The sequence below is a fragment of the Bemisia tabaci genome, chromosome 2, assembly GCF_918797505.1.
Source record: "Bemisia tabaci chromosome 2, PGI_BMITA_v3".
Lineage (NCBI taxonomy): Eukaryota > Metazoa > Arthropoda > Insecta > Hemiptera > Aleyrodidae > Bemisia > Bemisia tabaci.
Genome location: NC_092794.1, coordinates 75,443,809 through 75,457,004, shown reverse-complemented (window position 1 = coordinate 75,457,004; position 13,196 = coordinate 75,443,809). Strand labels below are relative to the sequence as shown.

General features: G+C 39.5%; 1 protein-coding gene across 5 annotated transcripts in view; it reads left to right on the top strand.

The window, feature by feature from the left end:
* LOC109042375 (TBC domain-containing protein kinase-like protein) overlaps positions 1 to 13,196 on the top strand; it is an 88,811-nt gene that overhangs the window by 46,945 nt on the left and 28,670 nt on the right. For 4 of the 5 annotated variants that reach the window (XM_072296289.1, XM_072296290.1, XM_072296288.1 and 1 more), the window contains 4 exons: positions 5,928 to 6,089; positions 6,806 to 6,936; positions 7,532 to 7,662; positions 10,463 to 10,637. In XM_072296289.1, the coding sequence (XP_072152390.1) occupies positions 5,928 to 6,089; positions 6,806 to 6,936; positions 7,532 to 7,662; positions 10,463 to 10,637 (599 nt within the window). Of the gene's footprint in view, positions 1 to 5,927; positions 6,090 to 6,805; positions 6,937 to 7,531; positions 7,663 to 8,197; positions 8,338 to 10,462; positions 10,638 to 13,196 lie in introns of those variants that run through there. The other variant, XM_072296291.1, reaches the window with a different exon arrangement.

The window sequence follows — 13,196 nt, the reverse complement described above, 5'->3', positions numbered from 1 at the left end:
GTTTTACCCCCCATTTTGGGGGTCAAAGTTGCCAATTCGGCGTATATTTGGCAGTTTTGACACCCGGGTTTATTGGTCGCCTATGAGATTCTTTGATGGTTTCTTGAGTCTTTTGTATCCTCTGAATAGGCTAGAGACCATCCAAACTCAAAAACTGACAATTTCGCCTTATGAGTAAGGGGGGGGGGGGGGGATTGTTCACGCCACCGATTTCAGAGTCGGCGAGCCGCATTAAACCGATTCTTTCGCCATGTTTTGGAGAATTTTTTATGCAAATGATTGCGACTGCATCTTGAAAGGTCGACTAAGATGCAGCTCAGAATATACCCCCGGGCGGGAGGGGGGAGGGGGGGGGGGTGCGACCGAACTCGAACAGCGTAACTGGCTTGCGCGGGTCGGATCAAATAGAGTCCCTTTATACCCAGAGTTACGACAACTCGATTATCAGCTGACTGACAGCCGGCCTTGGCTGGCCATGGAGGCCGAAACGAGTGCACCCAAACGAACGATATTGAGGGATAAGGATCAGGAATCCTGCGATGTCTGTCACACAGAAACAACAACATCAACAAATTGATCAATTAAAAGGAAAATGAGATTGGTTTGTGAATAATTTCTTGATCTATTTTCATTTTGGACTGATGGAAATAACAATTTACTCTTGATAAACCACAATTAGGTAATATTTTCATTATTCTTGTTCACATACGAGGTACCGCCATCTTGGTGCACTCGTTTCGGCCTCCATGAGCGAGAACCAATCAGAATTGGATTTTCTTTTAGGCCACTTTCAGCCCAACCCTGGCCCAACCAAAAGTGAGTTGTCGTAACTCTGGGTATAAAGGGACTCTAGGATCAAACCGATCCTTCTATTATGTTTTGGAGAACTTTTTTGCAAGTGACTCAGGCTGCTTCTTGAAAGGTCTACTAAGATGCAGCTCAAAATATACCTCCCCCCCCCCCCCCCGAAGCGAAAACTGGGCCGAAAAGCCGACCGAACTCGGGCAGCGAAAGTTGCCCGAGTTAGATTGTTGATCGGTTGATGGGTTGGTAGGTTGACCGATGATTTTGTCATGTTTTGGAGTTTTTTTTTTTTTATCCCAATGAAACAGACTGCATTTCGGAAGGTCGACTGAGATGGAGCACGGAATATGCTGTATGAGAAAGGAGGCTTCTCAATCCGCACCCTCCCTCGCAATAGGATCTCTCAGCATAGGTCAGTGTGGCACTGACACTAGTAGAGTGACACTTTTGAATGTGGCTAGGACGATTAAAACTTCATACCGTTTAACGCATCATTCAATTTTCAGTATATCCTGATGCATTTCAGAATTTCGACGAGGGGAAGGGTTATTTGCTTTTGAAAAGAAAAAAATTAAAAAGAAGAAGTACATGACCTTGTTTTTTTCTTAGATTTTCTGATTACGTAAAAAATGCCACTATACTAGTGTCAGTGCCACACTGACCTATGCTGAGAGATCCTATTGCGAGGGAGGGTGCGGATTGAGAAACCTCCTTTCTCATACAGCATATTCCGTGCTCCATCTCAGTCGACACTTCGAAATGCAGTCTGTTTCATTGGGATGGAAAAAAACTCCAAAACATGACAAAATCATCGGTTTGATGCAACTCGCGAGAGCTAGTTTCGCTGCCCGAGTTCGGTCGGCTTTTCGGCCCAGTTTTCGCTTCGGGGGGGGGGGGGGGGGGGAGGTATATTTTGAGCTGCATCTTAGTAGACCTTTCAAGAAGCAGCCTGAGTCACTTGCAAAAAAGTTCTCCAAAACATAATAGAAGGATCGGTTTGATCCGACCCGCGCAAGCCAGTTACGCTGCTCGAGTTCGGTCGCACCCCCCTCCCTCCCCCCTCCCGCCCGGGGGTATATTCTGAGCTGCATCTTAGTCGACCTTTCAAGATGCAGTCGCAATCATTTGCATAAAAAATTCTCCAAAACATGGCGAAAGAATCGGTTTAATGCGGCTCGCCGACTCTGAAATCGGTGGCGTGAACACCCCCCCCCCCCTTACTCATAAGGCGAAATTGTCAGTTTTTGAGTTTGGATGGTCTCTAGCCTATTCAGAGGATACAAAAGACTCAAGAAACCATCAAAGAATCTCATAGGCGACCAATAAACCCGGGTGTCAAAACTGCCAAATATACGCCGAATTGGCAACTTTGACCCCCAAAATGGGGGGTAAAACTTCGAGATAGGGAGAAGTGCCCATTGACACTTTTGATCAGTAGGTTAAGACCTACAACATATCAAAACGCCAGCCGATTTAACCGGGCCCACTTTTCCCATAAGACCGGTCCGTCGTCCTTTCCGCAGTTATATTGGTGTCAGCGACGGTCAACTCACTCTAAACTAAGGTGCCATGTGACTGTAGAATTTTCCTATTCATTGCCAAATTGGTTTAAAACCAGTCCTATTTGGGCTGAATGCGTGAACAGATGTAAAAAAATTATCATTATTTACTAAGCTCAAGAAAATTGTTAACCATATAAAATTTTTGACTGTCTGACTTTGGTCGGCCTCCCCCTCCCCCTCCATCCACCCTAAAGTATCGAAAGAGCGAGAAATGCTATTAGAAACCTTAAAAACCCTTAAAACATGAATTTGTGTTGAAATATTTCATTGGCCGCTTTACTGTGTAACGTAGTTCCTTAAAACCTCTACATCTGATTTTCACGGAAATTAGAGGTCGCCTCAAATAAGCATCCGACAAATATGGTTGTACCGGTTTGTACCGTTTGTGCTTTGGTATATGGTATCTCTAGGATATGCGCTTTCTAAAAATACCAGAGAGAACCGTGCAACGAACCGCAATGACACTTTCCCAGTCTACAATATTCTGAAAAATTCATTTTTTAAGGCTTATTTTTCGGGCAACTTTGATCTCATGCCCTGCAGCTAAAAATCAATATTTTTCGGATCTGCAAAACCGAAAATATTCTCCTTCCAATAGAATTACAAGGTTAGATGATAAGATTGCATTTTCCGGTTCGATGATTGTGTTTTTCCCCCATTTTATAAGAGCACAAGATCCTCTTTTTTATCGAGCAATTTCTTCAGCTTTCGACGTCCAAAACCTACATTTAGACATTTTTGCCGGTTTTTTTGACACAAAATTTGGAAAGAGGGAATCAAATTACCCTAGGAATCTTCATGTTTTGAACGATATGCTTGATCTAGCGGGAGTTATCAATTAAGCGCCGCTACGGACACGATCTGGCCCACCGTGTAACGTTGCCACAGCGTGCTATTTTGTCAGCTAGCATGAACGTAATAGGCACTGTGTCTACAATGTGTTTTAGCAACATAATGGGAATGTTGCAAAAATACGGTGCAACAAATTTCGGTGATTTATTTTAGGAGTACTCCACATTTTTACTCTTAGAATTCAATGTGGACTGCAGAGAAGTGTTTCTTAGGCACCCGAAATTCACTGTAAGTCCGAAAGTAGCTGCGCTTCGCCCGGGTTCCCAAGCGGGCTCCCATCGAAGTACTAACTACGCCCGACGTTGCTGAACTTCAGTGATCGCCCGTGTGTCTCTGGCACTCAGCCACGGACGCTCGCACAAGAGAGATCGGTTATTTAGCATTAATAAACATCCCCAGATCTGGTTCAATGATATTCTTGCATTTCTGTGCATAATTCTACAACGAAGGATACTGAACATAATATTAGGAAGATCAAGTTTTTAAAAAAAAGGAGTATGAAAAAAAAAATTAAAAAAGAATTGAATAAATATATTCATTTTCTATAAATAAAATTATTATTATTTTAATTATTTATTATATTATATTATAATTATTTTTTATTATTATAATTATTTGTTATTTTTATTTTGTATTAAATTATTTTCTAATTATTTATTTTTAATATTTTATTTTTTATTTTTAAATTATTTTTTTATTTTATCTTTATTTGTATATTTTTATTGTTAATTTTTTTATTTTTTTAATTATCTATCAATTAATTTTTTTTTTTATTTTTGTATATACATATACATATTTTTGCGACATTGTATGAGGGCGCATTCCCTTATATTGATTGGAGAAAATCATCTGTTGAGAAACAACAGAAAGGAGAACACCTGAAACAGTGTAAAAGTGTCCCCTCCGATTTGCAGCACATCATCTGCCTGACCTCATATCTGAGTTCTACGACCAAAATTACATAGGGATTGATATCTCACATGACACTATATGCGCATTTTAAAAAACCGAAATCCCAGAGGCCTTATTATGGCCGCCATTTTGAAATTAAGGCATTTTGGGGGGTGTTCCGGGGTCAGACCGTGGTAAACATTTGGTATGTTGTTCAAGAAGACCTACTGATGACATTTACATAGGAAAAGTTTGTTAAGCAATTTTTTCCGGGTCAAATCGTATCTCTCCCTGACTAATAATGTTTAAGAACGTTGTCACAATATATCTAAGAAATATTTATTGAAACGTTTTTTAATAATGTTTCAAAAACATTTCTAAAAACGTTTTGAAAATATTGTCTAAAATATAATGTCAGGCAACATTGCTGAAAAATTGCTTAAACGTTGCTGCTTTACCTTTACAAAGCAATATCATAAAAAATGTTGCCTTGCAACGTTGCGGTAACGTACACATTGCTCCCTTGCCGGGCGGGTTATTTTAATCTCTTTCAATAATTTAAGATTTTCTCAAGCAAATGCTCGGATAACTTATTTTATCAAGGTATTCCTTCCATCCTGATGGCTGAATATCACCATGGCATGGTACCAGATTATTATTCAAGGCAAAAATGGAATTTTTAAGCAACGTTGCCAAATTTTGTACATTCTCCGATCCATCCCCCCTCATCAATATTTACCTACATAGGAATAATCAGATACATCTATGATAATAGGTTTAATTTGGCTATTAATTATTAAATCATGAAAGGGGGGTAAAAAAATAATGTATGCCAGCGTCTTATCGTATATCAGCATTTAATGTATTTTTATTTCCCTTTTTTCATTAGAAATAAAATTAGTTTTGCACTAATTGGTCACTCTTAAGGTGGAAGGAGCTTTGGACCTTTCTGTATCCACCATCAGCTGAAGCGGGCACCAGGGGAAATGGTAGGGACGAGTGGCATGTGAGTATACATACATTCCACGCGCTCCGAAAATAGCGCGCCACTCCAACTTTGAACGGTCATAACTTTTGAACCATTTGTTTCCCCAAGTTAAACTATAGCTTGTTTCAAAGCTAGAATCAAGGACTTTTATATAAATTGGTTTTTGCAATGATTCCTGCGTTCCCCATCATGGAAAAACCCTACAAACTGAATTTTTTGGGCTTGAAAAATCTAACAATGATTTTTTTCACTTTGAAAAATTACCAAAAGCAGACTTTGATGTACGTTAAATGAAAGGTTTCGTCAAGAACTTTCATTTGAGCCCAAGATCAAGTTGATCCGTGGTTTCGTTCAAAATTTATGGTATTCGGTGCGATTGACCTTTGACCCCTTCCCCCTCGCCCGTTGGAGGGCTAGACGGGAAAGATCACCGAATTTAGGCCTCTCCAATGATCCGTTATGATTCCTGAAAGTATGGACGTAAAATCTCTTGCGGCCAGTTCCTTTGGAAAATGGGACAGCCTCTTTGCTTGAAAGTTTGCCTAACCATAAGTTTTCATTGAGCCTCGTCCCTATGACCAACCCGGGTATCCAAAAAAGGGCGAAACTTGCCGAGGCTCTTTCTGACGCAGATAGTGAAATTAGGACTTTGCCGATGAGCTCATCGTGATTTTTTAGACTTTATCTATGAGAAACAACTCTTATTTTTGCTCTAGCAAAAGTTTGCAACAGACCCATTGGTTAGGATTTCTTCCCAGAGGTTTCAGGATATTCTATTTGAAATGCTTATATTCGAGTGTTTAGTCTAATTTGAAAATGTCTCATTTTAGATGTGTTTCCTCTCCACAAAATACTCCACTTATGGGACAAGCTGTTACTAGGAGATGCATCGTTTCCACTTTTTATTGGTCTGGCTATTCTCCAACAACTAAGAGACACACTCCTCAGTTCAGGGTTTAATGAATGCATTTTGCTGTTTTCGGATTTGCCAGGTAAGTTTCTCTCTTTATCTTCAATGAATTCTCCTCCAAGAAGATTTTAGCTTGCATAGTAAAGATACACATAAAAAAATCGTTGACTGATACCTCATTAAAAATTGCAATTATTATTAATTGACAGCCATCAACGATCTTCGGTTTATAGTCCGCGGGCATGTGCCACTTTGGCCACTTTGTGACACAAGTTTGAGAAATGGCTTAATCTACTCGCCTCGATGACCTGAAACAGAATTTTGATGTCCACATCTTCCAATTTTTCTGGAATACTCTCAAATTTTTCGCAAGGCTGCATTGCAATCGGCTGCCACACTAGCAAACCATTCTATAGATCTTTCTCACAGTCAGTCTGAATACCTATGATAAAGAGTTAGTCGTTGATTTTGACATCAACAGTTTCAGACCCCCATCGGGCATCAACAATTGAAAACATAAGCATATAAGAACGGGACGTTTTGAAGGGTCCGGTATCTTCCAGATTCTAGTAGTATAAATTGGCTTGTGACCGATTTTACACCTCTAGTCACACTATTACATTTTTTTCTTGGCAGCTGGAAAAGGAACACCTGTGAATGAAGGGCATGCATGTCCTACTGTAGAGCAGCCCTGTTGTAATAGAACGAGTGTTTAAAGGCTGTAAATAATAATTAGTACTCATTTTTAAGGATAGAGTACCGTTCGATGTTTTCACACAGTTTATTTTTAATTTTCAGAAATTGACATGGAGCGGTGTGTTGCAGACTCAATGGAACCTTATTGCACCACTCCCAAGAGCATCACATTTAGGCAACATGAATATACTCATCAACAAAGCATTAAACAGCGTAAAAATACTTCGCCTCTGGTAAACTAAATTGTGACTAACATGAGAAATGCTCCTTTTTTCTCTTCTGTTTTTCAAGTTAAATAATTCACTTATTCTCATTGAATGAACTGTTGGGGGTACCATCAGGGCTGTCACTGGAAATGTTAAGGTGCTTCAATGGTTATGCAAGTTGAGAATGTCAGATGAGAGAATGCACCACTGTCGACAAAGTAATGTCCTATCGACTTACCTACACCCATTTCATAGCAAAAAATTGAGAATTGCTAATTTTCAGCAGAGGAGGCACCACATCAAGGTTGTGAACAAATTCATGATGAGTAAATATTTCATTTGAAATTAAGCTCACAACTCACTTGTTTGAAGTTGCAAATTTCAAGCCCATCTTTCATTTGTATGCTCTGAAAATTTCGGCTCAAACAAGCTTAAATTGATTAGATTGTGGGTAGGTTTTTCTGTGAGACTTCAGAGTACCGTCTGATTGTGAGCTCAACACTTCTGATAGTTGTTTTATTTTTCTCATAATGTTTCTTTTCTGCGCGCAATATCTGTTGAAATCATGTATCAACTTCTATGCTTGCTAAAAACATGACGAAAATTTCTTTAACATCTGCAGGAAATGTCTGGGCTGTCATATACTGAATTGCAAGCAGAATTTTGTCCAAGGATAAGTGCAGCAGATCTTCTGGATCTCATGCATCACAGTCCTCAGCGAGTATTGATGGTGGATATCAGACCTCAATATGAGTAAGTGGTTGCATGATAAGACGTTCGTCCAGGAGTTTTTTTTCTTCTCCAGATGAATTAATAATGCTGTAAATAATGACTAGCAGTTTAAACTGCATTTGTGAAAGTGCTGTCTTCAGTTAACAGTAAATGGGTCATGTAAGCTCAGCAGGGATTGACTTGCAAACAATGTTCACTTAAAGAGTTTGGCTTAAAAAAAAAGGCCTGAAATCTTCAAAAGAAGTGCCCCTGAGGAGAAATAACAGTCCTGTTACTCAATTGCGAGTAACAATGAAAAAATTTTAAAATCTCAGTCAACAGAAATAACATCTTTCTTCAAGGGAGGTTGTGTAGATAATGAAAGCCCCTAAAACAGAGGGTCGAATACCTAAAGGAAGTATCAGATCCAAGCAGTATTAAGTGCACCTAACTTCTGTCAACATGGAAATGCCCGAAACACCCCCTTTCCCCTCTCCCCTACCTCGTGAGACCTTACACACCAAGCTCAGACCCCACAGGAATGACTTTTTCAAGCATGCCTGTTTTTTATTGTTAGGTGATGCGATAGAAAGTTTGTTATGCGGTGCTATGGCTGGACGCTATACCTTAGACCTTACAAGATCGTTGCAGAAAACCTGGGTTTTTCTTTGCAAACAAGCTCATTCAAAGATGCATTGGTCATTGTCAATTGCGCCATAAATGTGGATGCAAGAAAACAGTAAGAAGCGTTTTAAATCCCTTAGCACTAAAATATTAAAGCAATTAATCCATTAATTACATTATTAATCATCATAGGTTTAAAAGAGGTCGACTAATGTTTAACTGTAAGTTAATTTCTGGCGATTGAGTCTTTTTGAGAATGAGTGATTCTATTCTAAACCTAATAAACTACTAGCCGTTCTAGGCACGCTTCGCGCGCCTGGCACGTCTAGCCGGGGGGCTGCGCCCCCTGGACCCCCGGTCACTCGCTACGAGAGTGACATTCGGCTCGCTTTGCGCGCCAATTTTGTAGTAGTTGCAAATTTTTTATCACTCTAGTATGAAGATTTCACAGAAAACATTATTAAATTTTCACTCCACAATTAACTTGTAGAATAATAATAATGACAGGGCAAGAGATAGACTGTATCTTGAAATGGACGGTTCCCATTTAGCAGAAACAGCCAACACCACGAGAAAAAGAGGAACCATCTTTAGCCACTTTTGTTTTTTTTTTACTCTTCTGAAAAAATTACTCACATTTTAGTTGCACTTCCTTAAATGATAGGTATTAATATAAATTTCCCTTTTTTACAGTGTTGTTAAAATAATAAAAAGTTACCCACTGGGAAATTTCATTTATATTCCCAGTGGGCCTGCTACCCAAAATTTGAATAAATTTGCCGTTATTCAATTGAGCTGGGCCTATGAAATCCCACAAACCCATTAAATTTACATTGACAGGTCGGAAGTTCGTCTTACGAAGCACAATGTCAAAAAACAAATTAATTGTGTCGCCAGACAACACATCCTGCAATACGTCATCAATTGAAGCTGGATTCATGCTTATTTTATCAAAAATATCCTCAGAGAACAAAGGATAGGAAAAGAAATATTAAGACAGAAAGGAAAAGAAAAGACAGAAAAACGCAGAAAAGATTCAAGAAAAACACAGCATAACAGAGAAAAAAAATACAGAAAAATAACAAAGGAAACGACTCCACTAGGGTAATCTGAGCTCAGCTGCGTGTGAGCATGAGCAAGATAAAATAAAAACACCGAGGAGATTTAAGAAAAACACAGCAGAGAACCAAGGAAAATACAGTAAATCAGAGAAAAAGTACAGTCAAATAAATAAAGAAAATTACTATTGAAGAAATTCTAATTATTCGGAGGATAATTTTCTGGCGTAATCTATGCGTAGCTGCGTGGGAGCGTGAGCGAGATTTATCATCAACTGACCGCTGGCCGCTAGGTACCCTGGTACCTGGGTGGGCGAGCGACAATGCGTAAGCGGTGGCATGGTTCGATTGACAGAGGAGTGGGGAACGGTTAGACGTAGAGGAAAGGTTCAGGCTGAACCGTTCAACACAGCGCAGCGTCAGTCACCGGGTGGGGAAGAGAGGCGAGGAGGGGACACTTCCCTCGAGTGAAATAGAAAAAGGTGGAATCGCTGAAAGTCTGAATCCTTCGAAGTTTATATTAATGATAAAAGTAGAAAGTATGGGAAAAACTCATTTTTGATGGATTTGATGGAGCTATAACTTCTTAAGTCCGTAGTGAAAAATAGGATCAATCTGCTTTGAATATGCTTTTATCATGAATTAATTAATTAATTATTACGAACCCATTGCTCTTAAATGCAATAGATCCTCAAAAATTTGAGAATATGCTTGAAGTCTTCTATTCATATCAAATGAAGGCAGATGAGTACCACATAGTACAATGCGTAACAGGTGGCTGCTGCATGTATAGTTTTTGCGAACAGATGGCCATATAAAGGTTAGTGCTAGGGTCTTTTAAAGCATGGCCTGATTCTTCATATGATTTTTGTAGGCCTTAAGAATACATTTTATGGCTCGTCACTGTACTTTAAGGTGAATTTGTGCCTGAGCAATACTTACCCCTGTAAGTTAGTATTGCTTAGGCTATTCCATCAATCATCAATAACTCAATTTTCGATTTTTTGGCACTCTAGTCCTTTTGAGAATGACCGAGTTAGTTGTGCCTTGATGTGAAAGTTGCGACGTATTTTTCATGATTTTCGAAATTGCTATCCAGTACTTTACCACCGTGCTCCAATGTAGTACCAACTTGTTTCTTTTTTTCTTTATTCTCGAAGGTTTGTGGAGGAAGCAGCTCCGGGAAGTATTAACATTCCTTTTGGAACCATCGACTTTGGAGGTGCAAATTCAGACTCATCACCATTACCTCCAAGCCCAGAACTCAGCATATTATACAACAATAAAGGGAAAGTAGTAATTATCATTGGTGAGGAAGCAGCCAGTGCAGCCAAAGTAAGTTACCTTGGGTTGTTCTCAAAATGTGTGTGATTTCAGGAACCTTAGTGCTCTTAACGGTACTCGGCATGTAAAGTGGAACATCCTCTTAATGAAATGTATGGATAAAAATAGGCTGTTTCAAATATCTAGCACGGTTTTTTTATAATAAACTTTGCTGCATTGGGGTATGGAGTGCCTCTGTTCATTCCTGCCTCTGATACCTGGACCAAATTTCAGCCCTCCCAGGTAACTAGGGTAGCGGTAGCAGTTGGACGTATTTATGCTGAAAGGAACAATGCGCCATTTTCAGATTTTTCAGTGGAGCAAGTTTGACTAAAACTATTGGCGTTATTTCCTTACTAATGGACCGATTTTGGTCTACTGTGGCTTGTTCATAAGTTGAAGAGTGTCTCAAACTACACACGTCACCCAAGTTCCGAAAAATGACTGTTAAGCGAGATGTAAGGGATTTTGCACGTAGGTCCTTTTGATTTAATGCGCTATCCGGGATACTGAATTAAATCAAAAGGAACCATATCCAGTTGGTCGACGCGCGTGCGGCGGAGATTCGTGGAAACTAGATATTGCGGGTATATTTGGACGAGAAACTTGAATTTCTAGTCAAATTTTGAAAAGTCGAAAATCCAAGATGGCGGACGTGGCCTAAAATGCTATCTCGGCTCCTGTCCAGTCGATCTTGGTGAAACTTGGTAACGGGGGGGGGGGGGGGGGAATTTTTGGACGGGAAACTCGAATTTTTGGCCAAATTTCGAAAATCCAAGATGGTGGATGTGGCCCAATACTCTATCTCCTATTTAAACCAACGAACTAAACGTCTGGAATGGCCGCCAGATAGGGAACCTGCGTAACGCGCATGGGCCGGGTTTTTAAGCCTGGATGGGGATGGGAGCCCAAGTCATCAGGATTTCATATGAGAATTCCGCTTTTATAAACTTTAATTCTTTTGAGGTGCACCTTTAATGCTCCTATTTTTCGAGTAGAGAAGACCACGTGAGATGCAATTTTGATGCCATCTTTTCATTGCTATCGATTAAATCAACAATATTCGGCAAAATGTGGGCAGTGTTTAACATAGATTCAGATGGCAGCTGCAGTGAGAGCCCAAGTAAACCTAACCTAAATTAATTTCGAAGTGTTACGCAGTGTTTGTATTAGTCAGACAATCTAGGTGTTTAGTTTGTTGATTTAAATGCGCATCGCCGAAAAATCTAAGATGTCTTTTGGGACTTCCGGGAGATCCCCTGATTAATGGTCACATATCGACGGCTCGTTCCTTCTTGCCTGATCGATATCAGTGCATGGACAATGGGAAGTAAACAAAGCCATCAGAATCACTCCATTTTCATTAAAATCACTGTCAGGTACTTAATTGGAATCGGAACAGTATTTAAAGATTCGTGAGTATTTAGAGCGCCCTAGAAGGAATGCGTGGTCGAAAGTGTGACTGTCACATATTTGTATGGGAAAAATAGGCATATTTTGAGCTGAAAAATCGATCCTGAAAGTTAAGTATGTTAACTTCCGAACACCCTGCATGGTGCACTTGAAGTGACTTATTAACAACTTTTAATGTACATCAAAAATTCAAGTTGGAGGTTGTAGTGGGGATCACCCTGATGTGTTTTTGGGCAATTTCGAAATCGATTATCGGAGCTCTCGGAAAAAGTAATCGTATTTTTGTGGTTTTTTAATGGTAAAATAGCAAACCGGGCATGGGGCGACAAATTTAACCTCTTCTCCCTCATCCTTACTGATCTGAATTTTTAGTATGTTTTTACCTGGTATGAGATGTAACTTTCCTAAAATTTTCGTGCCCGTACAAACTTTTTGGCCCCCGCGGCAGTGTTGCCAAGTTGCGGACTCCAAAATATCGAATTTGATGATAGAATGAAGGTTTTGAGGTGTGATTTCCTCCAAAACTTTACAAGAAATGTGCAATCTGAGAGTTTTCGATTAGAAAAGGCATATTTGAACAATTTAGAATTACGGTGTTGCCAGCTTTACGATTTAAATTTGTCAAAATCACCCGAATCATGTTGCAACCTCAAGCGCTGGATTTTTATTTCGTTCAGAAACGGTCATTATGATTCTGCTGTGCTGTATACATTTAGGTACCACGAAAACTATGTCATTACTTACTTGATGGGTGCAATTAACTAGATAATGCTGAATTCATGCTACTTGAGGGAGCTCCACTAATTCATCCGTCATTGGTGATATTTACGCTCTGACCTATTGACTCAGAGTGCGGCGCGAGATTCGCACCGGATTTTTTTTTCTTGCAGGCTATTCACTCAGAGTAAATCATTGATTTTTAACAGTGTTGTTGAGCTAATTGCACCCATCAAGTAAATAATGACATAATTTTCATGGTACCTAAATGTATACAGCACAGAAGAATCATAATGACCGATTCTGAACGAAATAAAAATCCAGCGCTTGAGGTTGCAACATGATTCGGGTGATTTTGACAAATTTAAATCGTAAAGCTGGCAACACCGTAATTCTAAATTGTTCAAATATGCCTTTTCTAATCGAAAACTCTCAGATTGC